Source organism: Microcaecilia unicolor, chromosome 11 (genome assembly GCF_901765095.1).
Source record: "Microcaecilia unicolor chromosome 11, aMicUni1.1, whole genome shotgun sequence".
Classification (NCBI taxonomy): domain Eukaryota; kingdom Metazoa; phylum Chordata; class Amphibia; order Gymnophiona; family Siphonopidae; genus Microcaecilia; species Microcaecilia unicolor.
This window is the reverse complement of record NC_044041.1, coordinates 146,216,394-146,244,253: the sequence shown is the minus strand read 5'-3', so window position 1 is coordinate 146,244,253 and position 27,860 is coordinate 146,216,394. Positions and strand designations below refer to the sequence as shown.

The following is a 27,860-nucleotide window of genomic DNA, read 5'->3' as shown; positions in this document are numbered from 1 at the left end:
TCTTTCTATGGAGGAGGTTTGCCGTCTGGTGTGACAGCAAGGCCCTAGATCCTCGCTCTTGTCCTACACAGACCCTGCTTGAATACCTTCTGCACTTGTCTGAGTCTGGTCTCAAGACCAACTCTGTAAGGGTTCACCTTAGCGCAATCAGTGCATACCATTACCGTGTGGAAGGTAAGCCGATCTCAGGACAGTCTTTAGTTGTTCGCTTCATGAGAGGTTTGCTTTTGTCAAAGCACCCCGTCAAACCTCCTACAGTGTCATGGGATCTCAATGTCGTTCTCACCCAGCTGATGAAACCTCCTTTTGAGCCACTGAACTCCTGCCATCTGAAGTACTTGACCTGGAAGGTCATTTTCTTGGTGGCAGTTACTTCAGCTCGTAGAGTCAGTGAGCTTCAGGCCCTGGTAGCCCAGGCCCCTTACACCAAATTTCATCATAACAGAGTAGTCCTCCGCACTCACCCTAAGTTCTTGCCGAAGGTAGTGTCGGAGTTCCATCTGAACCAGTCAATTGTCTTGCCAACATTCTTTCTCCGTCCTCATTCCTGCCCTGCTGAACGTCAGCTGCACACATTGGACTGCAAAAGAGCATTGGCCTTCTATCTGGAGCGGACACAGCCCAACAGACAGTCCGCCCAATTGTTTGTTTCTTTTGATCCCAACAGGAGGGGAGTGGCTGTGGGGAAATGCACCATATCCAGTTGGCTAGCAGATTGCATTTCCTTCACTTACGCCCAGGCTGGGCTGGCTCTTGAGGGTCATGTCACGGCTCACAATGTCAGAGCCATGGCTGCGTCAGTGGCCCACTTAAAGTCAGCCACTATTGAAGAGATCTGCAAAGCTGTGACGTGGTCATCTGTTCACACATTCACATCTCATTACTGCCTGCAGCAGAATACCCGACGCGACAGTCGGTTCGGGCAGTCAGTGCTTCAGAATCTGTTGGGGGTTTAGAATCCAACTCCACCCCCCTAGGCCCATGTTTATTCTGTTCCAGGCTACACTCTCAGTTAGTTGGATAAATTGTTAGGTCAATCTCAGTTATGTCCTCGCCGTTGCGAGGCCCAATTGACCATGTTTGTTGTTTTGAGTGAGCCTGGGGGCTAGGGATACCCCATCAGTGAGACAAGCAGCCTGCTTGTCCTCGGAGAAAGCGAATGCTACATACCTGTAGAAGGTATTCTCCGAGGACAGCAGGCTGATTGTTCTCACAAACCCACCCGCCTCCCCTTTGGAGTTGTGTCTTCCCTTGTCTTGCTACATATGGGACTGACGAACACGAGCCGGTTCGGGCGGGAAGACGGCCGCGCATGCGCGGTGCGCATGGGCGCGCGAGGACTAGCAAAGGCCTTTGCTAGTGAAGTTTCCGATTGAAGGGGCTGCCGTGGATGTCACCCATCACTGAGAACAATCAGCCTGCTGTCCTCGGAGAATACCTTCTACAGGTATGTAGCATTCGTTTTATAGACCGGCGAGTCTGATGTCGGTGCCGGGCAAAATGGTATAGAGTATTAAGAACAAAATTACAGAGCATATTCAAAAGCATGGATTAATGAGACAAAGTCAACATGGGGTGAACAAACATGTGGATAAAGGGGAGCCGGTTGATATTGTGTATCTGGATTTTCAGAAGGCGTTTGACAAAGTACCTCATGAAAGACTCCAGAGGAAATTGGAGAGGCATGGGATAGGAGGTAGTGTTCTATTGTGGATTAAAAACTGGTTAAAAGATAGAAAACAGAGAGTAGGGTTAAATGGTCAGTATTCTCAATGGAGAATGGTAGTTAGTGGGGTTTTCCAGGGCTCTGTGCTGGGACCGCTGCTTTTTAACATATTTATAAATGACCTAGAGATGGGAGTAACTATAGTGAGACCAAAAGAAAAAAGCAACACTGGGCCTTCAGAACTAGGACAACAGGAGTGCTTTATTAATAAATAACCCGACACGGGCCGTGTGCCTGCCTCAGGGGTCTAAATAAACATATAAATACATGTAGAGATTAATACAATAATACACAATAAAAATAATGGACGCATCGTGTCAATTTTAAAACATAAAACAATATATATCAAGATAAAAATGATATTGATGAAATATCAATAATATATCATATTAAAAACAAAATGATGACAGCCAGAAAAAACAGAAAAAAATGTTATAATGCAAATGATTAAAAACTTAACATCATGTAGATAAAAGTAGATGTCATATTAGAATTCAGAGTATACAGAGAGATTTCAGTGAATAGTTTGACAGTTCCGAATTTAAAATTTGCCATTGTTGGTTTGTTGTATGCATATAAATAATCCCAAGGTTCTACATACATCCACATCCACATATATATATATCTCAGTCCATTTATAGACATACATATATACATCCAGAAATGTAAAAACTTATAGTTGTAATATACTCTCTATGATGGATAAAGTGTGTGTATCTTAGAAATTTATGTTTGGAAAGTTAAAGTAAATTAAATCCAAAATTTTTTTTTAATTTTTAATAATTGGTAGGCAGTCTTACCGATGTACTGATGCAATGACGTGCAGATGACAAAACACGAATGCCTATATGATAGAAAATAAAAATAAAACGTATGTTTGATGTGATAAGATATACAGATGAATCAATAAATATCTTAAAAGTGGCCCCCCTAAAGAAATGATTCTAAAGTCAATGAAAAAGAAATATATAAATAGAAAGAAAGGACTAGCACTACAAAAATGTACTTACTAAAGGGCAGGAAAGTAGCCCAAACACTTCACTGAAGGTATGCAGGAGCCATATCAAACTTACAAAGTGTTCGGAGAAAAGTTGGTGTGGGGGTAAAAAAGACACAGGGATCAAAATGCCATGGAGAGTGAATAAAAGCTTCTTACCTTAAGGCACTGAGAGGTTCTCTACAGTATTCGCAATGGCGAAAAAAACGCTAATAGCGCTGGCTCCAACAAAGAACCTTCTCCTGTGTCGTAATCAATTATATGTTGTTGCGCCGGAAAGCGCTGGCTCTGACAGAAAGTTTTTTGCTGTGTTGCAAAAAATAGTAAAAAAAATGGAAAAGAACACACGGATATCCGGTCCTATATGTTCAAAATGAAAAAGCGTGCCAAAAGTCAGTGATGTTTGGACGCTGTCACGTAAATATAAATTGTAGTGTAAACAGAACGCTAGCGTGATGACATAATATTATGTCAATGAAGACATTTAAAGGGCACAGAGCGCAGTTAAAGGTGCTGAATATCAGCATGTGTAGTGTTCGTGGATATATTATAATACGCATACAAAGAGAAAATATTTGAAAATATTGCATGGAAAGCTAAAGAATAAGTTGTAAAATAGGCATTTTAAATTAGTTGTAGAACAGTGTGACGTTACACGTTTTTGAATATAAATCTTAAACATGAATTAATAAGAATCAAAGCTAATTTAAAGGATAGTATAAATTAGTTGTTGTTTAAACAAAGAAACGGCCAGTGAATTAGAATATCAAAGAAGTATTTGTTGCTTTAGGATATAAATAAACTTAGTTTAAATATGATGAAATTGGTTGCTATTTCAATAGAATAAATTCAAAAACATTGCTTCTAAATCCAAACATGATTTAATGCTTATTCCTTATATATTTTTTAATAGTGTGTAATCATTTATCAAAATAAAATTTTTAAATAGATAATGGAAAAAGGTGTATATTTTTCCAATTCATTCATTTCGATGCTCCATCTAAAACAGGTATATATATAAATTAAAGATCTAAAAATTATATAGTAAATACATGGAAATACACATATATACTTTTGTATTATCCTGACACTCCTTATTGGGGGATAACAACAGAAATGAGGAAAAAAGGAAAAGAACCAAGAATCAAAAGAAAGCAAAAATCAGGAGAAGACCGCTAAATCCAATTCTGCATTGAGTCCTGCTGGGTATAGTGTATTCAGCTCAAAAATGGTTCTTTGCTCTTGTTTAAGTAAAATTGAGTCCAGGTTTCCACCTCTCCATGGTTTAGAGATTACCTTAAATACACAGAAACGAAGCTCCCCAAAGCTATGAGATTGCTCTATACAGTGATTTCCCAAGAGTCCTTGTGCCTAATACTGCTTCTGTGTTCTATCATTCTAGTTTTCACTTTGCGAATTGTCTTCCCTATGTATATTAAATGGCAAGGACTCCAGAGGAAATTGGAGAGGCATGGGATAGGAGGTAGTGTTCTATTGTGGATTAAAAACTGGTTAAAAGATAGAAAACAGAGAGTAGGGTTAAATGGTCAGTATTCTCAATGGAGAATGGTAGTTAGTGGGGTTCCCCAGGGCTCTGTGCTGGGACCGCTGCTTTTTAACATATTTATAAATGACCTAGAGATGGGAGTAACTATAGTGAGGTAATTAAATTTGCTGATGACACAAAGTTATTCAAAGTTAAATCGCGGGAGGATTGTGAAAAATTACAGAAGGATCTTACGAGACTGGGAGACTGGGCGTCTAAATGGCAGATGACGTTTAATGTGAGCAAGTGCAAAGTGATGCATGTGGGAAAGAGGAACCCAAATTATAGCTACGTCATGCAAGGTTCCACTTTAGGAGTCACGGACTAAGTAAGGGATCTAGGTGTCGTCGTTGATAAGTTGAAACCTTTTGCTCAGTGTGCTGCTGCGGCTATTATTAGGAAAGGAATGGAAAACAAAAGTGAGGACTTTATAATGCTTTTGTATCGCTCCATGGTGTGACTGCACCTCAAATATTGTGTTCAATTCTGGTCGCCGCATCTCAAAAAAGATATAGTGGAATTAGAAAAGGTACAGAGAAGGGCAATGAAAATGATAAAGGCGATGGGACGACTTCCCTATGAGAATTTCTGAAGCGTTTAGGGCTCTTCAGCTTGGAGAACAGATGGCTGAGGAGAGATATGATAGTTGTCTATAAAATAATGAGTGGAGTGGAATGGGTAGACATGAATTGTTTGTTTACTCTTTCCAAAAATACTAGCACTAGGGGGCATGCGATGAAGCTACAATCGGATAAAAGTTTTCTTCACTCAACGTGTAATTAAACTCTGGAATTCGTTGCCAGAGAATGTGGTAAAGGCAGTTAGCTTAGGGTTTAAAAAGGGTCTGGACGGCTTCTTAAAGGAAACGTCCATAGATCATTATTAAATTGACTTGGGAAAATCCACTGCTTATTTCTGGGATGAGCTTTTCTGGGATCTTGCCAGGTATTTGTGACCTGGATTGGCCAGTATTGGAAACGGGATGCTGGGCTTGATGGACCTTTGGTCTGTCTCAGTGTGGCAATACTTATGTACTTACTAGTAAAAAAGGCCCGTTTCTGACACAAATGAAACGGGCGCTAGCAAGGTTTTCCTCGGAGTGTGTATGTGTTGGGTTCTCGAGGCAGAACCGGAGTTCGTGAGCCCTTTGGCCACTGCCGAGGAGCGGCAGAGGCAGGCAAGACCACCCTGGAACTGGATTCAGGAGCCTGACTAGAACTAGAACTTGATTCAGGAGCCGGACCCGGACTGGAGTCAGGAGCTTGGCTAAAGGTGGCCATCAGGCTGGACTCTGAGGCGTGGCTGGCAGCACCGCTCCAGCTGGACTCAGATGCGTGACTGGAACTGGAACCCAGTGAGGAGTCATCATCCTGGTTGGCAGTGGAACTCACACCGGACTCAGCATCTTGGCTGGAACTGGAACTCAGAGCGGGCTCAGCATCTTGGCTGGAACTGGAACTCAGAGCGGATTCAACCGCTTGGCTGGAACTAGAACTTGGAGGAGACTCAGCAGCTAGGCTAGATCTGGACCTCGGAGTAGGCTCAGCTGCGGGGCTGGAACTGGAACTCAGAATAGATGCAACAGCTTGGCTGGAACTGGTGCTCCTCTGGCTGGACTGGGACGACCTTCTAAGACGTCTCCTTTCGGCGTTGGCTTCAGGAGTAGTCCGCAGGGCAGGCTTCAAGAGAAGACTGCGGCGGTACTCACCGAGCGTGGTAGCAGGATCAATAGCAGAAACTGGGTTTCTCTGGACTCCAAGCCGCTGAACACGCCTTCTCTCAGCTACGGCTTCGGGGGTATTTTCCAAGGCTGGATTAGAACAAAGTCTATCACGGTACTCTTGGAGCGTCATCTCATTATTAAGAGCAGAAACTGAAGAAACATTTATGGGCTGGACGCCCAGACTGGTATCAGGAACAGACCCGAGACTAGGGCCTGGACTGGCATTAGAGCCTGAAGTGGAACTATAACTCTGAACAGGAGCTGTACTGGGACTCGGACTGGAATCAGAGTCTTGACTAGAACTGGAACTTGGAACAGGAGCTGGACCGGGACTGGAATCAACCTCTAGCCTGGAACTGGAACTCGAGGCACACTCCACCTCTCGGCTGGGACTGGAACTTAGCTGAGGCTTGGCTGGACGTACCACTCGGACAGGAATCGAAGGCTCAGCTTGAAGCACCCCTCGGACTGGATTAAGGGGCTTCACTGGATGGGTCACTTGGACTTGAACCGGAGGCTCGACCCGGAGCGCCACTCGAACAGGATTCGGAGGCTCAATTAGAAGCGTCCCTCGGACGGGACTCAGAGGCTTGACTGGAGGTGCTACTTGAACTGGAATTGGCGGCTCAGTTTGCAGCACTCCTTGGACTGGAATCAGAGGCTTGGTACGACGTCTCACACAGCCTGACCTCAGAGACCTGGTTAGGACCGTCCCTCGGACTGAGCTGGGAGCGCCATTCGAACTGGAACCGCAGGCTTAGTTTGAAGCTCCCCTCGGACTGGGCTCAGAGCCAGGCTGGGCCTGAAATCCAGAACAGGAACTAACCTTCTCCTGTAACCCAGGCCGCTCTGTAACAACTGCTGAGGAGCCCTGGGCTCGGAAATTGCACAGCGCCTTCTTTCAGTCTCAGCTTCAGGAGTATCCCGTAGCACTGGGTCCTTGAGAAGACTGTGGCAGTACGCAAAAAGCATAATACAAGGGTCAATATCAGAAACTGGACTATGGCGGACCTGACGCCACCAGAGACGCTTTCTTCCAGCTGCCGCTTCAGGCGTGTCCTTCAAGGCAGGGTCAGACAACAGTTTATCCCAGTAAATCTGAAGTGTCATAAAATAATCCAAAAAAGTAACTGGGTTAGCATAGGGATCTGAACAAAAATCAGGAGCTGCACCTGGGTTGGAACCCGGATTTTCCATAGGGAACAAAGTCATGGGCAGGAAGCCCAGTTGGACAGATGATCTTGCCGGACTCATGGCCTTTGCATTCTGTCGGGTTTTCGAGACAGAACCGGAATTTGTGAGCCCTTGGGCCGCTGCCGAGGAGCAGCAGAGGTAGGCAAGGAAGAGCAGGGCTGGAACTCTGGACTGGAGCATGAACTGAGGCAGGGAACTAGAACAGGCAGAACAGGAACAGCTTCACCTGCGCTTGACCACTGTTCCTCAGGAGTTGAGCTCCCAAGTATGGGTGGCTGGCAGGACTTGCAGGACAAAGCAGGAACTGAAGATCCAAAGGACCCACCCTGGGTCTGGGATACACGAGGGAAGCTAGGCTAGATACTAGACTAGGACTGAAAGCTGCTAAGCAGCCACTAAGCAAGAAACAGAAGACAGACTAAGCAAGCAGGATGTGCACTAAGACTTGGCAGGAGCAGGGGCTAGGATATACATACAAGCTTGGCTGAAGCGGGGTTCAGGATATGCAGACAAGCTTGGCAAAAGCACACGGAGAGTATCAGGGTTCAGACTATAGTCAGAGACAGGCAGCAGGCAGAGAATATCCGGGTTCAAGCTGTAGTCAGAGACGGGCAGCAAGCAGAGACTATCTGGGTTCAGGCAATAGTTAGAGACGGGCAGCAAGCAGAGACTATCTGGGTTCAGGCAATAGTTAGAGACGGGCAGCAAGCAGAGACTATCTGGGTTCAGGCAATAGTTAGAGATGGGCAGCAAGCAGAGACTATCTGGGTTCAGGCAATAGTTAGAGACAGGCAGCAAGCAGAGAATATCCGGGTTCAGGCAATAGAGACAGGCAGCAAGCAGAGAATAAACCAGGCACTAGCAGAGGTCAGGGCAATGGCTGAAGCTTCAGGAGCTAACAGCCACCGACAGGGAACAGACAAAGGCTGGAAGCTCAATAGCTCCAAACACAGACAGGGATCAAACACAGGCTGAAGCTTCAGCAGCTCCCAACACAGACTGGGAACCCACAAAGGCTGAAGATTCAGTGGCTCCAAACACAGAGTGGAGCACCAGAAGGACTAGCAGTCCACAGACACAAAGCAGATGGGCAAGAGCCCCAGAGAAAGGCTATGAGGCAGCGCAACAGTACACTCACTAACCTGACGACCTTTTGGCATAACACATGCAAAGGCCCAGAATGCAAGCACAGCACTTCCTTATGAAGGCTCTCACTGATGATGTCACCTACTGCAGCAGGGAACACACTCATACCAAGGAGAGGCTTGGAACACATAGGAAGGACAGACAGGAGCCATCTTGGAAGCTGGAACAGAACAGGCGGAAGCCATCTTAGGTGCTGGCTCCCCAGACAGGCATAGCCCACACAGGTGAGGTCTAGTGAAGTAATCAGCACTCAGAGACAAAACTAACACAGAAACAGACAGAAGCCAGCACAGATGCTGACCCCCAGAAATAAGGTAAGTCTGAGGGTGGTCCCGGCCACAGAAGTGACAGCATGTTTGAGAGAGAGAGAGAGAGTGTGTGTGGGTGACAGAGAGAGAGTGAGACTGGGTGCAAGTGTGTTTGTGAGAGAGAGAGTGTGCATGTGAGAGAATGAGTGTGTGCCAGGGTACCCCCTCCCTCCCTTCCTCCGAGTTCCAGGGTCGTCCCCCCCTCCCTCCCTTCCTCCGAGTTCCAGGGTCGTCCCCCCTCCATCCCTTCGTCTGAGTTTCAGGGTCGTTCCCTCCTCCCTCCCTTCCGCACCTTGAGTATTGTGTTCAATTCTGGTCGCCGCATCTCAAGAAAGATATAGTAGAATTGGAAAAGGTGCAGCGAAGGGCGACTAAAATGATAGCGGGGATGGGACGACTTCCCTATGAAGAAAGACTAAGGAGGCTAGGGCTATTCAGCTTGGAGAAGAGACGGCTGAGGGGAGACATGATAGAGGTATATAAAATAATGAGTGGAGTGGAACAGGTGGATGTGAAGCGTCTGTTCACGCTTTCCAAAAATACTAGGACTAGGGGGCATGCGATTAAACTACAGAGTAGTAAATTTAAAACAAATCGGAGAAAATGTTTCTTCACCCAACGTGTAATTAAACTCTGGAATTCATTGCCGAAAAATGTGGTGAAGGCGGTTAGCTTAGCAGAGTTTAAAAAGGGGTTGGATGGTTTCCTAAAGGACAAGTCCATAAACCGTTACTAAACGGACTTGGAAAAATCCAAAATCCCAGGAATAACATGTATAGAATGTTTGTACGTTTGGGAAGCTTGCCAGGTGCCCTTGGCCTGGATTGGCTGCTGTCGTGGACAAGATGCTGGGCTCGATGGACCCTTGGTCTTTTCCCAGTATGGCATTACTTATGTACTCCCTTCCTACGAGTTCCAGGGTCATTCCCTCTTCCCTCCCTTCCTACGAGTTCCAGGGTCGTTCCCTCCTCCCTCCCTTCCTCCGAGTTCCAGGGTTGTTCCCCCCTCCCTCCCTTCCTTCAAGTTCCAGGGTCATCCCCCCTCCCTCTTTCCCTTCCTCCGAGTTCCAGGGTCGTCCCCCCCTCCCTCTCTCCCTTCCTCCGAGTTCGAGTCGTCCCCCCCTCCTTCCAAGTTCCAGGGTCGTCCCCCCTCCCTCTGAGTTCCAGGGTCATCCTCCCTCTGAGTTCCAGGGTCATCCTCCCTCCGTCCCTCCGAGTTCCAGGGTCATCCTCCCTCCGAGTTCCAGGGCCCCCCCCTCCTTGCTGAGTTCCAGGGCCGTCACCCCCCTCCCTCCCTCTCTCCGAGTTCCAGGGCCTTCCTCTCCCTCCCTTCCGAGTTTCAGGGTCGTCCCCCCCCCCTTGCGTTTCAGGGTCGTCTCTTCCCCCTCCCTCACTCCCTCTGAGTGTTCTTCCCGCTGCGCTATGGCCAGCGGCGGGTGTGGCTCCTAATCGCCGCGACTTGGCTGCCGCCGCCCGCCCTTCTCTTTCCCATCGCCATCCCCGGCGGTGCCGTGATCCGCGTCTACTTCTCGCGGGCCTCGCTGCTCTGTAATCCGGACTACGCCAGCAATGTGCCCTACTCGCTGCTGCTGACGACGCTCATCTTCTTCCCCTGCTTGACCATCGTCACCGTGACCAATGGGCGCCTTTTTTCACGGGTTCTGATGTTGACATCATAATGGCTACGGTGACGTCAGCCTGTTCTACGGAGCCTAGCACACCAACTCCGAAGAAGTCACGAACACAGGCAGCAAGACCCATAGAACGTTGGTGAGAATTATTATATAGGATGGTCTCCACGTGCCTCGACCCAGGCTCCCCAGGATCGATCAGCATCGATCCAATTGATCCAATCCCAAGGCAGCGTGGGGACTTGATGTCCTGTTTGGCACCGAGGAACGGTGATGCAAGGCATTGGAAGAAGCATCGGCATAAATCCCCCTTGACACATGGTGCTGGGAACTCTGGGGCACCGAGGGGGTTCCCTGGTCTCCGAGAAGTGTTGGCGTCAGAGGGATTGCTCCCCTTCCATATAGGAGGTGCCGATGCGTGGGTCTCCAGATGGCCAGGACCATTCACCTGCTTCGACCCTGCATATTCAGCAGCCTGCTTCTCTACATTGGCACCCCAGTTTTTCCTGATGTTGGCCCTCGAGAAAAGTCCATAAGCCATTATTAAGATGAACTTGAAAATCCACTTCTTATTTCTGGGAAAAGCAGCATAAAATCTGTTTTACTCTGAGATCTTGCCAGGTACATGGACCTTGACTTGGCCACTGTTAGAAACAGGGTACTGGGCATGATGGACCTTCAGTGTATCCCAGTATGTCAGTGCTTATGTTCTTATGTTCTCTTAATGGTTTTTCTGATGGCCATCTGTTTGGCTAGAAGGATCTTTGAGCGTCAAATGCTGTCTTGAAGGTGTCTTTTTTTTTTTTTTTTTTCTTTTTCTGTTTTTTTTTCCTGATTTGGTTTCCCTGTGGACAGTTCTTTCCTTCTTCCCAAAGGTGGTTTTGCCTTTTAATTTCACTCAGGAGTTGTTCTGCCTTCTTTCTAGAAGTCCTCCGTGTCTGGTTCCTCTCAAGTTTCCTTCTGGAGGTCCTCTATGTCTGGTTCCTTTCAGGTTCTTTAAAGGCTGGATGTTTGTAAACAACGTCTTCACTACCAGTGCAGTTGTTGGATCATCTTTTTGTCGTCTTCCAAGGGCCTCATAAGGGGCATCCTGCTTCTAAGTCATCTAGTGCATGTTGGATCTAGTTGGCTATTGATTCAATGTACATTCTTTAGGGAAGTCTGTTTCTCAGGGCCTTAAGGCCCCATTTTGCTAGATGTTGGGCTACATCCGGATAGTATTTGATGGGCATTGACATGGTCTTTTCTGTATTTGTTTGTCAAGCATTACAGGCTCAATGTTTTGGGTAAACGAGAGTGTGCCTTTGGAAGGGCAGCCTTGGAAAGGGCTGTTGTCTTCCTTCTGCCTTATGGGAGAATAGCGTTGGTACATCCCACATGTCTAGGAGGGTGAAATTCCTTTTATTGAATCCTGCTAGACTAGACTAAGGCCTGCCCTGGAAGATAGGAGAATACAGCTGTCTTGGGCCTTTGTCTACCACCAGTTGTTTAATAGCTCTCTTCATTAGAAACTCTCTCTGAACTCCTTTTCCTGTGAGATAGTGCTGATTTTTTTTTTCTTCTTCATTCGCTGGCCTGTCTTTGAGTTGCTTTGGCATAAGCATACTGGAAGGTTCTGACTTCACTTCTGTTTATATGGAAGAAGTCATTGGAATTTTCAGATTTTCTGTCTCCATCTGCCGGTAAGTTCTGGAGTGGTTTAGCAGGATTCAAAGAAAGGAAATGAACAGAACACATTTCATTATTCTGCAGTGACCACTTGATTTCCAGTCATCTCTTTTTTTGGATGCTCTCTGGTTCTCGGTTCTGTCACATACTTCTCTCTTTGCCATGCCTTTTCCTGCTGTAGTCTGGGTTGCGCTTGCTCTTGTTGTGCCTCTATGGAGTTAGCCCGAGTTTGGCTTCCCATTCCCTCTGACCTTGTGGGCTATAGTGGCCTGTTTTGTCTCAGGCTACCAGTCCTGGTCTGTCTGATAGATTTGGTTCTCGGCCTAGGGGGCATAGTTCTTTCGTGAGGGGGGGTACGGTGTGCCTTTCTCTCTAGGCTAAGTGCTGCGCTCCCTGTTGGGGGGACTCAGCTTTCTGTGTTTGCCCCCTTTGTGGTGACTGTGGGAGTATCTCAGATGACAGTACGTTGTTGGGTCGTGAAGCTGTCTTGACTGAAGGGGTTTTTATGTAGTAGCCATGTAGGTGACTCACTGTGTCTGCCTTTTTTGCCTGTGCATTGCGGTGCAACTCTTCTTTCCATAGCGTCCCACAGGTCAATCCAGAGACAAGTGGGTTGTGTCCCTCTACCAGCAGGTGGAGATAGAGAGAACTTCAGAGTCTTACTATATGTGGACCTATGCAGCCAGATTCCTCTCAGTATTCTCTCTATCTCAACAGGTGGGTAGACATATCCTGTGCAGCTCTCTGGATTGAGATGTGCTCCTAGCCTGTTCCCTCAGAATTAGTTGAGCTGATTGAGATTTGCTCCCTTAACTGTTCCCTCAGTTGAGTTAGGGGTTCGTGGCCAGGTTGGGCCAGTCTGGGGTACACCTGGTGGTGCCAGGTCCCTCCCCTACCCCTTCCCTGTTTCCGTGCTGTGGTGGAATTCCTTGGCTCTGTGTTTCTGATTCTCCCTGTCACTCCTGCCTCTTAAAAAATACAAACAAACAAGAAAGGAGAACACAGAGCAGAAAGACGTTGAACAGATTTAGTACTGGTATTTCAACTTCATGCCGGACGTAACAACGGTTGGTATTTTCTTCCTTTGGGTTTTCCTATATGGTAAGTTTCATTTCCTTATTTTCTTGTGGGGCTGTGCATTTAGTTTTATTGGCCTCGCGTGGTACTGAGTACGGGGATGTTTTCTTCTATGTTTGGGGCTAGCAGGAGCACGTCTTTTCAGAGCGCAGTTATACTTGGCTATTTCAATGCTCCGTTGTGCTTGGCAGACCGCGCTTTAGTTATGGCGGGCTTTCGCCGTCGTGGACGCCATCTTGAGCTGGGGCTTACTGGTAGCTCGGCCTTTAAGCTCTCTTCCGTTTCGCCGGTCAGTTGGCCTTCGGTTCTCCCGGAAGCGCGCTCAGAGTCTAGCGGAGGCGCGGGATCAGAGCTGATCGTCCGCGGTCCTGGCAAGGGGGGAGGGGAACATGTGTGGTACCCTCTGTTCTTTTCTTCCTTATTTTGGTGATATTTGCCTTTCTTCCGCTGTGTGCAGTTGCAGGGAGGGCAATCTGGGGACGGCCCTCGCATCCCGCTCAGTACTGCTGGGGTCACGGATATCGTGGATGCTGCGTTTTTTGGTTCCTCGTTCAGGAGCAGTATTTTTTAGCAGCAGGGGAAAATTATAGTTATTTCTACTATTTGCTGTTTGGATTTGCTTGTTCTGGGCTCTCACTACTTCTTTGGTGCCCTGCTTGTTCCCGGCCCTTCTTTTAGTGTGATATGGGGTATTTTTACCTCATTCCTGCTGCTGGGTTGGTTCAGCATGTCTCTCCTATTGGCTAGCATATCATAGCATAGCAAGTTTTTCTGTAAGGGGTGAGGTTTTATTTTTCCTTAGGTTCCCTCCCTGGCTAATGTTGGTAGCGCTGCTGGCATGTTTAGCTGCATAAGTACATGGTTTTTACCATGTTGGGACAGCCAAGGTCCTCGGGGCCCTGCCGACTGTTTCCAGCAGTGGCCAGTACAGGTCTTGAGTGTCTGCAACTATATTAATTTATTCTGTTGAACATGGTGCTGGAAGGTCTGTTGTTTTGAGCTGCAGCTAAGGCTTTCCTCTCAGGGTTTTCCTGGTTGCCATGGTAATCAGGTCTCTAGAGGCTGGCATGGCAGTTTTCTTCCTCCTGCGGTTTTCAGGTGTACGTATGCTTCCTCAGCTATGCTTTCTGGATAGGTTTTTTTTTCCTTATTTGGATGCGGAATCTTAGTTGGGCCTCTACACAGGGAGGCCTGCTCCGTCTCCTGACACCGGGCCCTGCTTGGTCTTTTAAGACTTTGATGGTGTTTTTTGTTGGCTTTGCTCAGTCTCCGGACGTTTTGGTCTGGTCTGTCTTTCAGTCTTCTGGAGTTCTCCTGTTCCTGAATTTCCGCAGGATGCATGCTAGCGTGTCTGAGTCTGCAATAGGGGCCCTGGGTGTTCGCAGCGCTTGCTTATTAAGGTCTGCTGGGACAGGTTTTGAGCTGGTGGTCTTCCTCTTTGTGGGATGCTCTCCCTGATAGGGGTTTCTGTCTCATGCTCTTTCTGGCTTACTTAGTTTCCTCCCGGTTGCGCATGGGGGTTTTGTGGCTGTGTGGCATGGTAACTGTACCATAGGTTGCTGGCTGTTGTAGAAATATACTGTCATTTGCTCTCAGTAAAATACAGGTCAATGGCTCAGGCTAAGAGCTAGGCCTCTTAAAATCAGAGATCACCTTTGACACAGTTACATTTCACTGTGGCAAGTGCTGAAATGAAGTAATTGAGAGCTGACAGAGGGTGGGGGAAATTTACTCTGTAAACAATGAGGAGACTGGCACCTACAAGACATCATGAGCAAGATTGTTGTGGTTATGTAGAGATAGTACTGGGTCAGCTGCACCCCGGGTGAGAACATCCAAAGGGGGGGGGGGGCTAGAGGAAGGTTTGGGAACATGTGAAGTCATTCTGATCAACTGATAAGGGCCAAAGAGCTTTGGTGAAAAAACTGGGGTCCATTGGAATTAATGGGGCCAAAATGGTATTAAAAAAAAAGGCAGTCTGAAGGGTACCGCGCACTAGAAGGCTCTAGACGGCAGAAGAGAGGGATCAGTTTGCACCTGCTGTGTGATCCAGAGATGGATGCCTGATTTGCCTGTACTGCTGTTGGTGAGATTGTAATAAACTATCTTCTTATATCCCAGCGAGTCTTTCTGATTAAGGAGTTTAATTCCTGGACTGTGTAAAGAGCAGTCTGGGGGCGTATGAGATCAGAATAGTTGGTGGGAACACGCAAATTATTTACACTATGCTGCAGGCTTGGGACGTGCAGACTTGCGTCATTTTAGACGTAGTAACTTATGTTGTCTTTCCCTGTGCACCTTTACCCATCTGGGGGTGTTGAGCCTTGCCCTGTTTAGGGGCGTCAGGCCCTGTTCTGGGTTGCTGGCGTCTGGCTGCTTTGTCAAGACTGCGCGCCTGGTGGTGTTTGTTTGGTAGTCCTTGTATCTGACTATCTAGAAATACTCAGTTGGTTGGCCTCGGGATGTCGAGCCTGGCTGCAGTTCAGGGGCTTGTATTTTGTTCTGTCATGGAAAACTTTTTCTTTGAGGCGTCTTGAGACGATAAGTGATATGGTTGGCGACATCGAGGCTTGCCTTGTCTGAGGTAGTCGAGCCCTGCGTTGGCTGAGGCCGTTGAAGCGCCGGAAGAGGCCGTCGAGCCTGGTTCCGGATGAGCTGTCGTATCTTGCTCCGGCTGCATCCGTTGAGCCTTGTTTTGGCTGAGGCCTGTGGGCATTGCTCCGGCTTAGGAGGTTGAGCCTTGCTCTGGTTGCGGCTGTCGAGACGGGCTCCGGCTGAGCCCGTTAAGCCTTGCTCCGGCTGAGGCCGTCAAGCCTTGCTCCGGCTGAGGCTGTCGGGCCTTGCTCCTGCTGAGGGGCCTCGCTCTGGCGGGGGCCGTCGAGCCTGAGGCCGTTGAGCCTCGCTCTGGCTCAGGCCGTCCATTTTCCCAGCTCCACTTGAGACCTTCAGTCTGGTTCTTGAGCATTTCTGCAGTAGTCAGATATTACTCTGGCTGCGGTGGTTGAGCTCTTCTCTGCTGGCGGCAATAGATACTAGTTCCAGCTATGACTGTCAAGTTTTTTCCGCCTCCGCTTGAGGCCGTTCGGATTTCACCGGGTTCTGGTTGTTGAGCCTTGCTCCGCCTGTGGCTCTCAGGCCTTGAGTTTCTGGGCATGGGGTCATGCTTCATCTCTGGTTGGCATGCCTTCTTTCGTTCCAGGCCGGCGTTCCTTATATGGTCTTGGGATGTCCAGAATCGCCTTGAATGGGAGTGTCGTAGATTGCTGTTTTCTGTCTTTCATGGGCGGACCTTGTTCTGTGGTTGGACGTCGAGCCTCGCAGTTTTCTGCAGGCGATTGTTTCATGTTCCTTTGCTGGATGATAGTAGGCCTCGGATTCTGAGTACTGGGGCTATCTTGCTCTCTGCTGAGGTTGGTTTCCGGCTACGGTGGCGCTGGAACGTCCCTGAATATGTGGGCCGAGGGCAGCCATAGGGGGACGTCTCTTCTTTTCTCTGGGTAGCGAGTTGAGGCATTTATTGATTTTTGGAATTCGTTCTGATTCAGCCAAGTTGCTTTTCTGCAGCTTCTGTCGAGACTTCTCAGATTCCGGCTAACGGGCTGGTCTGGGGCCCCGCAGTATGTTTGCTGCTGTCTTTGTCTACTGCACTTGCTGGGCACATGGCCTTCTTATTCTTGTATGTAGAGTCTGGGTTGTCTGGCAGTAAGTTGGTACTCTGTCTCCAGAGATGGATATTTTTCTAGCTCGGGAAGACAGTCTTTTCCGGGTCTGGGATAGCTTGCTCAATGCCTGACTCCTTGTCAGCGGGTGGCAGTTGGTCTGGTGCTGGGTGTCCGGTGTTATCTGTTTCTGGTTTTTTGCTTTCCAGACTTTGGGACCTGTTTCATCTCTGTTGCTTTATCCAGACTTATCTCTGTCGCCCGCTTGGCTTCATGGTTGCCTGTCAGACATGTTCCTCCATCGAGTTTTGCTCTTTCTTGGGGGGTGAGCCTAGCGTTCTGATCTGAGTCTCTCCGTTGGACATCTAGGGTGGTGTTCTGGCGGTAGCTGTCCGGCTTTGACTCCGCGCGGGAGTCAGGCGGTGGTTTCTCTCTTATTTGAAGGTGCCTATTAGAGGGCCTTCTTTCTCCCTTTGGTGCTCTGCCCGGGTATTCTCTTGGTCTTTTGAGAATGATGTTTTTTAGCTCTATAGGCATCCTCAGCTCAGTCTGCAGTTATTGACTTCGTAGCAGATCAGCGTAGCGATGGGTGCTCCTATTGTTCAGGCTGGACTGGTCTCGGGGGATCTTGGGTCTTTCCGAGCTCTGCTTTCGTTGTGAGCTATGCTCTCTTCTTTGGGTTTATGCAGCGACTGTTCTTTGGTTTTTCCTTTCTCCGTGATCTGCGGAATGCTCTTCATTTCATCTGGTGGCGGTGAGTACTCTGGGAGTTTGGGGTTTGCTCCGGCCTCCCTCTTGGGATTCGGTTTGGGTCTGTTCTTGGGTCTTTGTCTGCTTTGGAGATCCCACCCTATTTTGGGGACTGCTTTTGTACATCCCACTTGTCTCTGGATTGATCTGTGGGACGCTATGGAAGGAAAAATTAGTTATTACCTGATAACTTTCTTTCCATTAGTCCCAACAGATCAATCCAGAGGCCCACCCTTTGATGCTTTGGGTCTGTATGATTTCCTTGGTTATGATTGGTTTATTCCTGTTATGGTCCATTAGATTCTGTTCTTTTTTTAAGGGATCAGCGGGAATTAAAGGAAAACTACAGAGGATGTAGCACTATCATGATTACAAGTCGCCACTTAGGTGGTTTCCCTCCCGCTGTTGCGGTAGAGGAAGAGCCTGCAAGGGTGATCTGTAGGCAGGAGTGGTAATTGTTATTGGATTTGTTTTTCTTCTTCAGCTGCTTTGGTATCGACAATACTGAGAGGAATCTGGTTGCACATGTCCACATATAGTAAGACTCTGAAGTTCTCTCTATCTCCACCTGCTGGTAGAGGGACACAACCCACTTGTCTCTGGATTGCTCTGTTGGGACTAATGGAAAGAAAATTATCAGGTAATAACTAATTTTTCTTTGGCCCACTCAGTGGATCTCTCCTCGTGCTTAGTGTTTCCTTCTCTGGGTGTCTTCTATCTCTGGTACTCGAGTATCGCTTCTGCTCAGTGCATCGAGCATGGCATTTTTTTCTTTCTGCAGGTCAGGCATAGCTCCATTGTGGCATGTCGAGCGTAGCTTTACTTCTGCATGCAGAGTGTGGCAGGGTTTGCGTAGCTCCAGCTCTGGTGGTTCAATCTTGCTCCATCTCTGGGTGTCTGGTCTGCCTCCATTTCTGCATGTCCGGGCCGAGCTTTGCCCCTGCTCTGGAGGCTGAGCCCGAACCTTTCTGCATTTCTGAATTTCACACTTTGCTCTATTTCTAGAGGTTGGGCATGGCACCTTCTCTGCTGACTGAGCCTTGCCCCCCACTCTGGAGGCTGACCCCAAGCCTTTCTGACTTATCGGCAGCAGACCTCGACCTGTCCCTCCAGGACACGCCTCGACTGGCTCTGGAAGGGAAACCTGCTTCCGTTTCTGGTTTCTTTAGAGGTTGAGCCTTTCTAATTCTTTTCATTTTGAACCAGGCATGTTGTCAGGGGACCCGCTCTCTCTTGGGAGCTCTAGCAGGACTCTATTACTGGTGATATCACATTTCTTCATTCCGTTTCTCTTTGGGAAGAGTTTCTTTCTGTCTGAAGATGGATCATATCTTCGTTCCTGGAGGTGGAGGCGTTGCCATCTCTCTGCTCATTGCAAGGGAATACTGTCTCTGTAAGTGGGGACTGGTTCCGTCTTTGGCTGTGGCGTCTGTCCCAGATTCTGGATAGGCAACGGACCTCTGGCTCTTGGGCAGGGTTCTGTTCCTATATTTGGTGCAGGTCTGTGCTGCAGCTTTGTAGCTCCTCTACTGCAGGATGTTGCCCATCTTGGGGGGGGGGGGGGGTCGAGGTAATTCTGCCTCCAGATGTCCAGATGGTACCGCAGTCCCTCTTCATCTTGATTTGTTGGTTCATCTTTGCAAATGGAACCTTCTCTGTGCCTTTGCCTCGGAGGGGATTATGTCTTTTCTGAGGAGTGGGCTATATGCCTCTGGGTTGTAGCTCAGTTCCTGTTTACTAGGTCTGGCTGAGTTAAGGGGGCAGTACCTACCTCTGTTTTAGTTGATGTTGACTCCCACCGTCTTCCTTGGTGGGATGTAGCTCTCTGGGTCTGCCTTTTGGGGTTGGACACCTTTCTGTCTCGGGTCTCCCTTTCAGCGACTCCAGTGGAGGTTTGATACGGCATCTGCTTGGAGAGTAGTACATGGCTTCCTCTCTCCTATGTGCCTTCATCATCAACTGGTGATGTTGGTGACTGTACGAGTCATTTTTCTTTGCGGTACTCTTTGGTTAGTTTTGGGGGGTCCACTTCTTGGTGCTGGGCCTTCAGAACTCCTTAGGCTCCTTTCTTGATCTTCTCTGGGTCTCAGGGCACTGGTTTCCTTCCGAGTGCTACGGCCTTTCTCTCATTTCGAGGACTCCGTTTCTTTCTGCAGTTGGGGACCTCTGGATGTCTCCACCTGCTGCGGATCCTAGTTAGGATGTTGTTCGATGTCTTCACGGACGTTCTCTTTGTCCTTTTGGAGCATTGCTCTTCTTCTCTTCGTGAGGTTCCTTCACCACTCTAATGCTCTGACTGCTTTGCTACGCAATTCTGGAATGCGCTGCCACGCAACCTAAAAGCGATCTATGAACTGACCAACTTCTGCAAACTACTGAAGACCCATCTCTTTGACAAGATATACCACAAAGATCAACACATGTGAAACTCCCCAAATATATCCAGAAATGTTTAATAATGCCTTCTGTTATATTACTATCATGTATTCCATTACCAGGCAACCCAAAATCCTTCTGTAATACCAAATGTCTATTCTCTTCTTTTTTCCACTATCCATGATGTATTGTAAGCCACATTGAGCCTGCAAAGAGGTGGGAAAATGTGGGATACAAATGCAATAAATAAATAAATACATACATCCCATTGGTTTGGACTGGTCTGGTATTGATGACAAGGAAGGAAAAATTATGTTCTTACCTTATAATTTTCTTTCCTTTAATCATACCAGTCCAGATGGCCCTCCCTGTTTGTCTCAGTTTCTTTTGGTTTGCTTCCTTGTTGCTTCTTTGAAGGCTCAACTCCTCTCTGTTGAGTCCATATTGGGGGCTTCTTAAAGTGGAGGCCATGCCAGTTTGTAATGCCAACTCTATCCAGATCTAGATTGTGCTTCTCCTGTTTCAGAGAGCCGTCTGCATCGCAGACGGGAAGACTGAGTGCTGCCTCCCTTTGCTCTGTGATGAGGGGTTTGGCTGGCTCTTGGTTGCTCAAGAGCCCCAGATGGTCTCCCACCTCGATGCTCTTTGAGTTCCGGTGATGTTTGTTTTCCTATTTTCAATTTTCTTGTTTGTAGCATTTGAGAGCACTGTTGCTTGGCTATTTGAAATATTGAGCATTCCAGGCTGCATGATACCCTTAAGGGGCGAAGAGCCTGGGACTATTTTCTCTGTCTCTTCCTGCTGGTGGAAGGACATAACCCTTTGGTCTGGACTGGTCTGGTATGATTAAAGGAAAGAAAATTATCGGGTAAGAACATAGTTTTTCCTTTATGTACACACCAGCGTTTTGCTTAAAGACAGCACATTAGAATGAAATGGCAAACTCCACCTAAGGATGGACTCAGCATGGACCATGTTTCGGCCTGTGCCTTCATCAGGAGTCCAACATTAGGGTCAATGCAAAATTTGTGCTGAAAATAAAGAAGCAACGCTAGAATGTACCCTGTTTCCCCGAAAATAAGACAGTGTCTTATATTAATTTTTGCTCCCAAAGATGCGCTAGGCCATATTTTCAGGGGCTGTCTTATTTTTCCATGAAGAAGAACTCACATTTATTGTTGAACAAAAAAAAAATGAACATTTATTATATACTGTACAGTAGTTGTCATCACAAACCAGCATAACCAGACAAACTGTGAATCCTATCAAGAATTTCTTGTTACTACCATTATTTCCATGTACAACAATCTATGGTACATTTACCGATCCCAATATTTATGAACACAAAGCAAGATTTATTCAATGACAGTCATGCCATCATCTTCTGGAACATCATCATAACTATCCAAACCCAGAATTTCCTGGTGAATTTCTTGTGACTCCATTTCTTTCAGAATCATTGGCCCAAATCTCTCATGTCTAGCAATAGCACTGTCCTTAAATGAGTACTTCTTGTCAAGGTAGCCTGCTCGTAGTGCATTTGCAATGCAACTGTCAGTGATTTTCTCCCATGAATTCTTCACCCAAGTCACAACCTCTTGCAGTTTAGGCTTCACAACGTTCCCACGCTGATTTCTCTCCATTCTATTTTCAATGTAGTCATTAATTTCCATGCGCAAATTGTCCTTGAATGGCTTGTTTATTGCAATATCAAGAGTCTGGAGATAGGCCATCATTCCTGCGGGAATCATTATTTGATCTATTTTTCTTTCTTGAAGAAATTTCTTCATGTCTTTAGCGTGGTGTGTGCTGGCTGAATCCCAGACTAGCAGACCTCTTTGGCTCCCTTGCATAACAAGCGGCAGCATTAAATCGACCCACTTCCTTATAACTGCTTGTGTGGCCCAGGCTTTTTCAGTTTCAAGAATAAAAATGCCTGAAACACGTTCAATCTTATCCTTCTTGCCCTTAGAAATTATTAAAGGTGGGACTTCAGTGCTATCCAGACGCATTGCCAAAATACAGGTAACACGTGCACTTTCGTAAGCAGTGGAGGAATGTACACTGAGGAGACACCCCGCTGTTCAATTGTTGTTTGAGATGCTTGGCCCATAAACACTGCAGTTTCATCCATAGCAATCATGTTGGAAAGATTGTATTTAGAGAAGTCAGTGTCATCAATAAAGGACTTGAATACAAATGCACGTTTAATAACTTCAGCATCTTCCAGCCTAAACAGTGTTGTGGATCTTCTTAAAGACAGTTCACTTCGCTGAAGGAAACTATAGCCAGTGTTGTGATGCTTTGAATTCTTCGGGGGCTATTTCGAACTGTGGTGCCATTGGAAGGGCAAATTCTTGAATCTGAGCCCTATTCACAACCAAAAGCCTTTGCTCTCCTGTCAACAACCCATTCACAGATCAGGTCTTCCAGCTCGGAAAATAATGGTTGCCGACCTGATCCACACTTGCGCTTTTTAGCATTTCCGTTGTCCACTTGTTGACTGAGGTTACCATAATCTGCTTACCATTTTCGGACCAATCGGATACTCAACATCTTCTCTTTGCAGAAAGCAGTAAGATTTTTACCCCGAGAGTCTTCCACGATTCCTTTCTTGTACTCGACGGAATAGCTCTTTCTTTTTGCGCTCATGTATAGGTAGGGGTAAAAATATACCAGCACTGTATATTTCTTGTACTTTAGACCCTTCAGCAGAAAAGCAGACACCCCCTAAAGAATCAAAGTGACACACTGGTTGCCTGACTCACACACAGGGCCATAAAAAACAAGGGCTGTACAGTACCTGGCTCCCACACACTGTCTGGAGACTGTAACGATCTCCCACAGCAGTTCCTGGATCACTTGTACAGCAGGGACAGTATTGCAGCTTCCGGCCACCAGGGGGAGCTCATCACAGCAGACTCGCACAGCAGGGACAGCGTACGGTATGGTGGCAGGCGACGGGATAACGGCAGACTGTGTGCAGTTCTACATCTGGCGGTAGGGGACAACGGGGATGGCGGCAGGTGACGGGCCTCTTGATGCCTTGCCTGCACATTTACAAGTGACGGCTGCTGAAGGGAACATCGGGGTTGGCGGCAGGTGACGGTTTTCATGTCCTGCATGCAGCTGCTCTGCAATGGACGGTGAAGGTAGGGGACAACGGCGGTGGGCTAAAAAGAATCACAGCTGCATGCTCTGGTGTTCTGTTCGACGGGCATGCTTCCAAACAAAAACTTTGCTAGGTCTTACTTTCGGGGGAGGCCTTATATTTAGCAATTCAGCAAAACCTCTACTAGGGGATGTTTTATTTTAGGGGAAACACGGTATGATGAAAATTCTCAGTAATGCACGCACTCTGAATTGCAGTGAGGTGGCGTTTGCTGTTTCCTTCTAATGTGCTGTCTTGAAGCAAATGCTGATGTATACATAAATAAAGGATTTGCACCTTTACCGTGACTCATTGCATTGGTCATTCCCACTGTACAACATAAACCATATTTTACACTTTGTTTTATTTGTTATACTGCATATAATTAAACATCTAAGCAGTTTACAGCCCAAATAAATAGGGGAAATAGAAAAGCAGGAACAGAAGCATAAAGAGGTCTGTGGTACATTGCAAATTATAAGGGACCAGAGAGATAGTTTAGAAATATACTAAATTTAACCTAAGATACAAAAGGAGGGTAGGATGTGTAAAAAGATTTCAAGGACACTTGTGATGAAGTCATATCGGAACAACCACCGATATTAATTTGAACGTGATTGGTCTTAAGCATTGTTTTATATTTCTTCAATGAGAACTCTTTCCACAGGCAGTGAGTGTGTATGTGTGTGTGTGTGTGTATGTATACAGATATAGTCTGATTTGTGGTATTTTTTCAGGTATTTTAATTTCAGTGATTTCTCACTGTTGTGGTGAGAGAACTGTGGAGAAGTGCAGCCATGGCCAATCAGCCGAGTGTCCAGGCAGAGTATGTCTTTCGAGGTGTGGAGCATGGTGTGAGGATAAGTATGGATGAAACACTGCTGGAAGTGGAGGTGGAGGACAAGCACACAAGTGACCAGTGGCGAGGGGAATTTGATGCTGGATGTGAGTAAGCCCACTTTTTTTCTTTTTTTAAGTGTAGTATCCAAAAGCATTGCTAATGACATTCTCAAGATGGATCATCATTCTAAATATAATAAGAAAAGAGAGAAAAAAATGTAAATATTAATTTTTTTTTTTAAATAAACTTTTATTGGTGACATCAACAATTGTGTTATTCCAGTCTTATCACAATAAGTATAACATTTTCACAACTATCATGTAACTTTTGTCTCACATTGTCACACCTTTTGTTATTTCTCCCCCCTTCCCTTAAACTAATCCCTCTCCCTCCCTTTCTTCCCCTACCCTTCCCCACCCCCCACCCACCTTCCCTTCCTCCCAGGTAGTGCTCTGCTAGTATGCTTATGCCTATCCATTAAGCACTCTACTCCGTGCCGAGAGTGTTAGAGTATCCAGGAAAGGCTGCCAACACTTAAAGAACTTGTCTCCCCTCGGGGATGCTAAATCAGGTAGATCTTTTCGCTCCATAGCGCATAAGGAGAGCATGTAGGCCCGCCACAACTGGATCGAGGGTCCTTCCTCCTTGAGCCACAATTTAAGTATAGATTTCTTCCCCATCATCACCGCTCTCCGTAAAAAGGCTTTGAGACCTGTTTTCTTTCTGCCCCTGGTTGCATATATCTCAAACAATAGGCCAGGTTGTCGATTCCACAAAACCCCCCACATCTTTGACACGTGTACATAATAAGGACCAAAAGGCTAATACAGGTGGGCAACGCCAAAACATATGGCCTAAGTGTGCTTTCTGCCCCGTGCATCCCGGACAGTCATCACTCTGCCGCAGGGTTGCCTTATAGGCTCTATGGGGAGAGACATACAATCTCATCAAAAATTTATACTGAGTTTCTCTAATATCTGTGTTCCCAAATTCTTTATAGCATGTCTGGAGGCAAGACTGTATGTTTATTTCCCTCACCCGAAGCCCCAGCTCTAGTGACCATTCCTGTGCCAATTTAGCATATGGTATTGGTGCCTGTGCCTCTTTAATCTGCGCATGGTAATATTTAAGAGGTACCGCCCTCTGTGCTTCTAGGTCATATATTTCTGTCAACTGGCTGCGCACTTTGGAAGTAAGTGACCGTTGCGGGAGTGAGCTTATATAATGCTTTAGCTGAGTGTATGCAAGAAAGTCCTGACACATTAATCCCTGGCGGCTATACAACTCCTCCTTTGTCCTTAACTTGCCATCCCCCTTCATGATCTGGAACAGAAAAAAAATGCCCTCTGTTCTCCAGGTGACAAAAGTAGCTGAGGAGCTGCCCACTGGAAACTCTGCGTTTCCTCCCAGGGGTAAGAATGGGGTCACCTTCGGATTTAACTGGAATAATTTGCAGATCCATTTCCACACTTTTTTCATAGGTCTAAAGAGTGTCAATATATTTTTTGGGTGTGTCCCCCTTCCCAGCCCTACATGCAACCAATAGCTAAAATGTATGTTGCCCAACAGCGTACATTCCATTTCTGGGAAGGAAAAGTGTGATGTTCCCTTAAACCAATCCGCTATGTGTCGCATGCATCCTGCTACCGACATCCATTTCACACTCAGTACACCCAATCCTCCCTTGTCCTTTGGTAGATATGTTTGTTTGAATGACACTCGGGCCCTACGTCCATCCCACAAAAATCGCTTAAGCATCCTATGGAGGTCTACCTCCTCTTTATGAGTTAGAAACAACGAGAGCACCTGCACCACATACGTCCACTTAGGTACGAGGATCATATTGTATAGCGCTACCCGCCCCAATAGTGAGAGGGGTAATTTTTGCCACATCAGTAAAGCTGTCTTTGTGGTATCCCACAATGGTCGCAAATTGAGAGCGTGTACCTTATTCAATTGGGTTGGAATGTATATTCCCAAATATTTAATCGCTTTTGTGCCCCATTGCAGCGGGAAGGATCCCTCCCACTGTGTCTTTATTGTCTCATTAGTTGGCAGAGCTACGGATTTTTGTTTATTTAATTTGAATCCTGAGTAATATCCAAATTCCTCTACTGTTTCCAACAATCCCGTTAGGGAGCCCTGTGGCCTTGTAAGTTTAAGCAGGATATCGTCCGCAAACGCTAGCACCTTAATTTCAGTCTGCGGCATTGTTACTCCTGCAATCTCCTTGTTCTTACTGACCGAGCGCAGTAGGGGCTCTAAATATAATAAAAAGAGAAGGGGCGAAAGAGGACAGCCCTGCCGCGTTCCTCTTTGTATTGGAAAGGGTGTAGATATCATATTGTTTACTATAACACGTGCTGTGGGTGCTGCATACAATGTTAAAATCGCTCTGAGGTACCAGCCCTCTAGTCCCACATATTTCAATACCTCAAAAAGATATGCCCAGCTTACTTTGTCAAACGCTTTCTCCGGGTCAAGACTCACTAGTAGGAGCGGATCATTTCGCTCTTGACTCTGTGCTAGCGCTAACAAGGCTCGCCTGACATTGAGCCCAGGGTGCCTCCCTTTCACAAAACCAACTTGATGATCCCCTATCAAAGACGGTAAGTGTTTTGCTAGCCTATCTGCTAGGAGTCTGGCCAGTATTTTGAGATCAAGATTCAGTAGAGATATTGGTCTATATGCTTCTAAAGCTTCTGGGGGTTTACCCGGTTTAGGTATCAGGGTTATTAGGGCCTCATTCACTCTAAGAGGCCAAGCTCCACACTCCACCACATCCTCAAAGTATAGTGTAAGAGGCCCACTCACCCTGTGTCCCATAAGTTTATAGTATTCTGTGGAGAACCCATCTATCCCCGGGCTTGTGCCTCCTGCAAGGGACTTAATCACCTTCTGCACTTCCTGAGCCTCTTATGGGGGTGTTAAGCTGGTCCCTAATTTCTTGGGGCAGGCGTGGCATTCCCGAGTCCTCTAAATAGTCCCCGGGCGCTGGTCCTACTGCCTCTGGGTCTGCCCCATATAGCTTCTTGAAATAGTCTGTGAAGAGTTGTAAGATTTCAGTAGGTTTGTGTTGCTGCGTACCATCTGGTGCTGTTAACGTGTGAATAAGTTTTTTAGTCGTCCATGTTTTTACCATTTTTGCTAATAATTTCCCGTTTCTGTTGCCAAATTTAAAATAATGATATCGCCTACTGAATAAAAATTTCTTCGTTCGTTCATGTATCAATGTGTTAAGCCCTGCCAAATTTGCCATCATGTGCTCATAAGTGGCGTCAGTTGGGTGTTGCTGGTGCTTCCTTTTGGCCTGCGTGTACTGGCGCTCTAATTGGATAATGCCTTGTGATATTCTCTTGTTCCTGGCAGCTACATAACTAATGATCTCTCCTCTCATCACTGCTTTGGATGTTTCCCAGAACAACTCAGGTGTGTCCTGGTGCTGTATATTGGTCTCAATATAACTATCCCACTTCTGTTCTAAATAAGACCTGAAATCTGGGTCTCCCGCTAAATATGCCGGGAATCTCCATCGCCTATGTTGTTCAATAGGTGGCCCCAATTCCACATCTATCCAAATTAACGTATGGTCTGAAATAGCCATCGGTCCCACCTCCGCAGAGTGTACTGCCGAGAACAAGGGGGCCGATACCAATATATAGTCGATACGAGACCACGTCCGGTGAACCCTCGAGAGGTGGGTGTAATCCCTTTGCGTAGGGTTCAGCAGCCGCCAGGGATCAACCAGATTTAGCGTGTCACATAAATAATCTAAACCTTTTCCCTTACCCATTGCCCCCCAAGCCGTGGACGATGATCGGTCCAGATCTGGGTTTAACACTTGATTAAAATCTCCCATTATTATCCATGGTGCCGTGTCATATTTTAGTCCTAATTTTACTAAGGTTGGAAAAAAACTTGGGTCACGGGTATTGGGCCCATAAATACCACAAAGATAATAATTCTGGCTCATGTAATTTATGTGTATCAAAATGTATCTGCCCTCCTTATCTCTTTCCACTACCCGTGACTCGCAGGGGAGGCCCCTCTTTATGAGGACTGCTACTC

At 46.8% G+C, this 27,860-nt stretch overlaps 1 protein-coding gene across 5 annotated transcripts in view; it reads left to right on the top strand.

Moving 5' to 3' along the window:
- Nucleotides 1-27,860, top strand: part of CCDC61 (coiled-coil domain containing 61) — a 647,013-nt gene that overhangs the window by 32,554 nt on the left and 586,599 nt on the right. For all 5 annotated transcript variants that reach the window (XM_030218079.1, XM_030218082.1, XM_030218080.1 and 2 more), the window contains exon 2: nucleotides 23,689-23,896. In XM_030218079.1, the coding sequence (XP_030073939.1) occupies nucleotides 23,749-23,896 (148 nt within the window). In that variant the 5' untranslated portion in view covers nucleotides 23,689-23,748. The remainder of the gene's footprint in view (nucleotides 1-23,688; nucleotides 23,897-27,860) is intronic.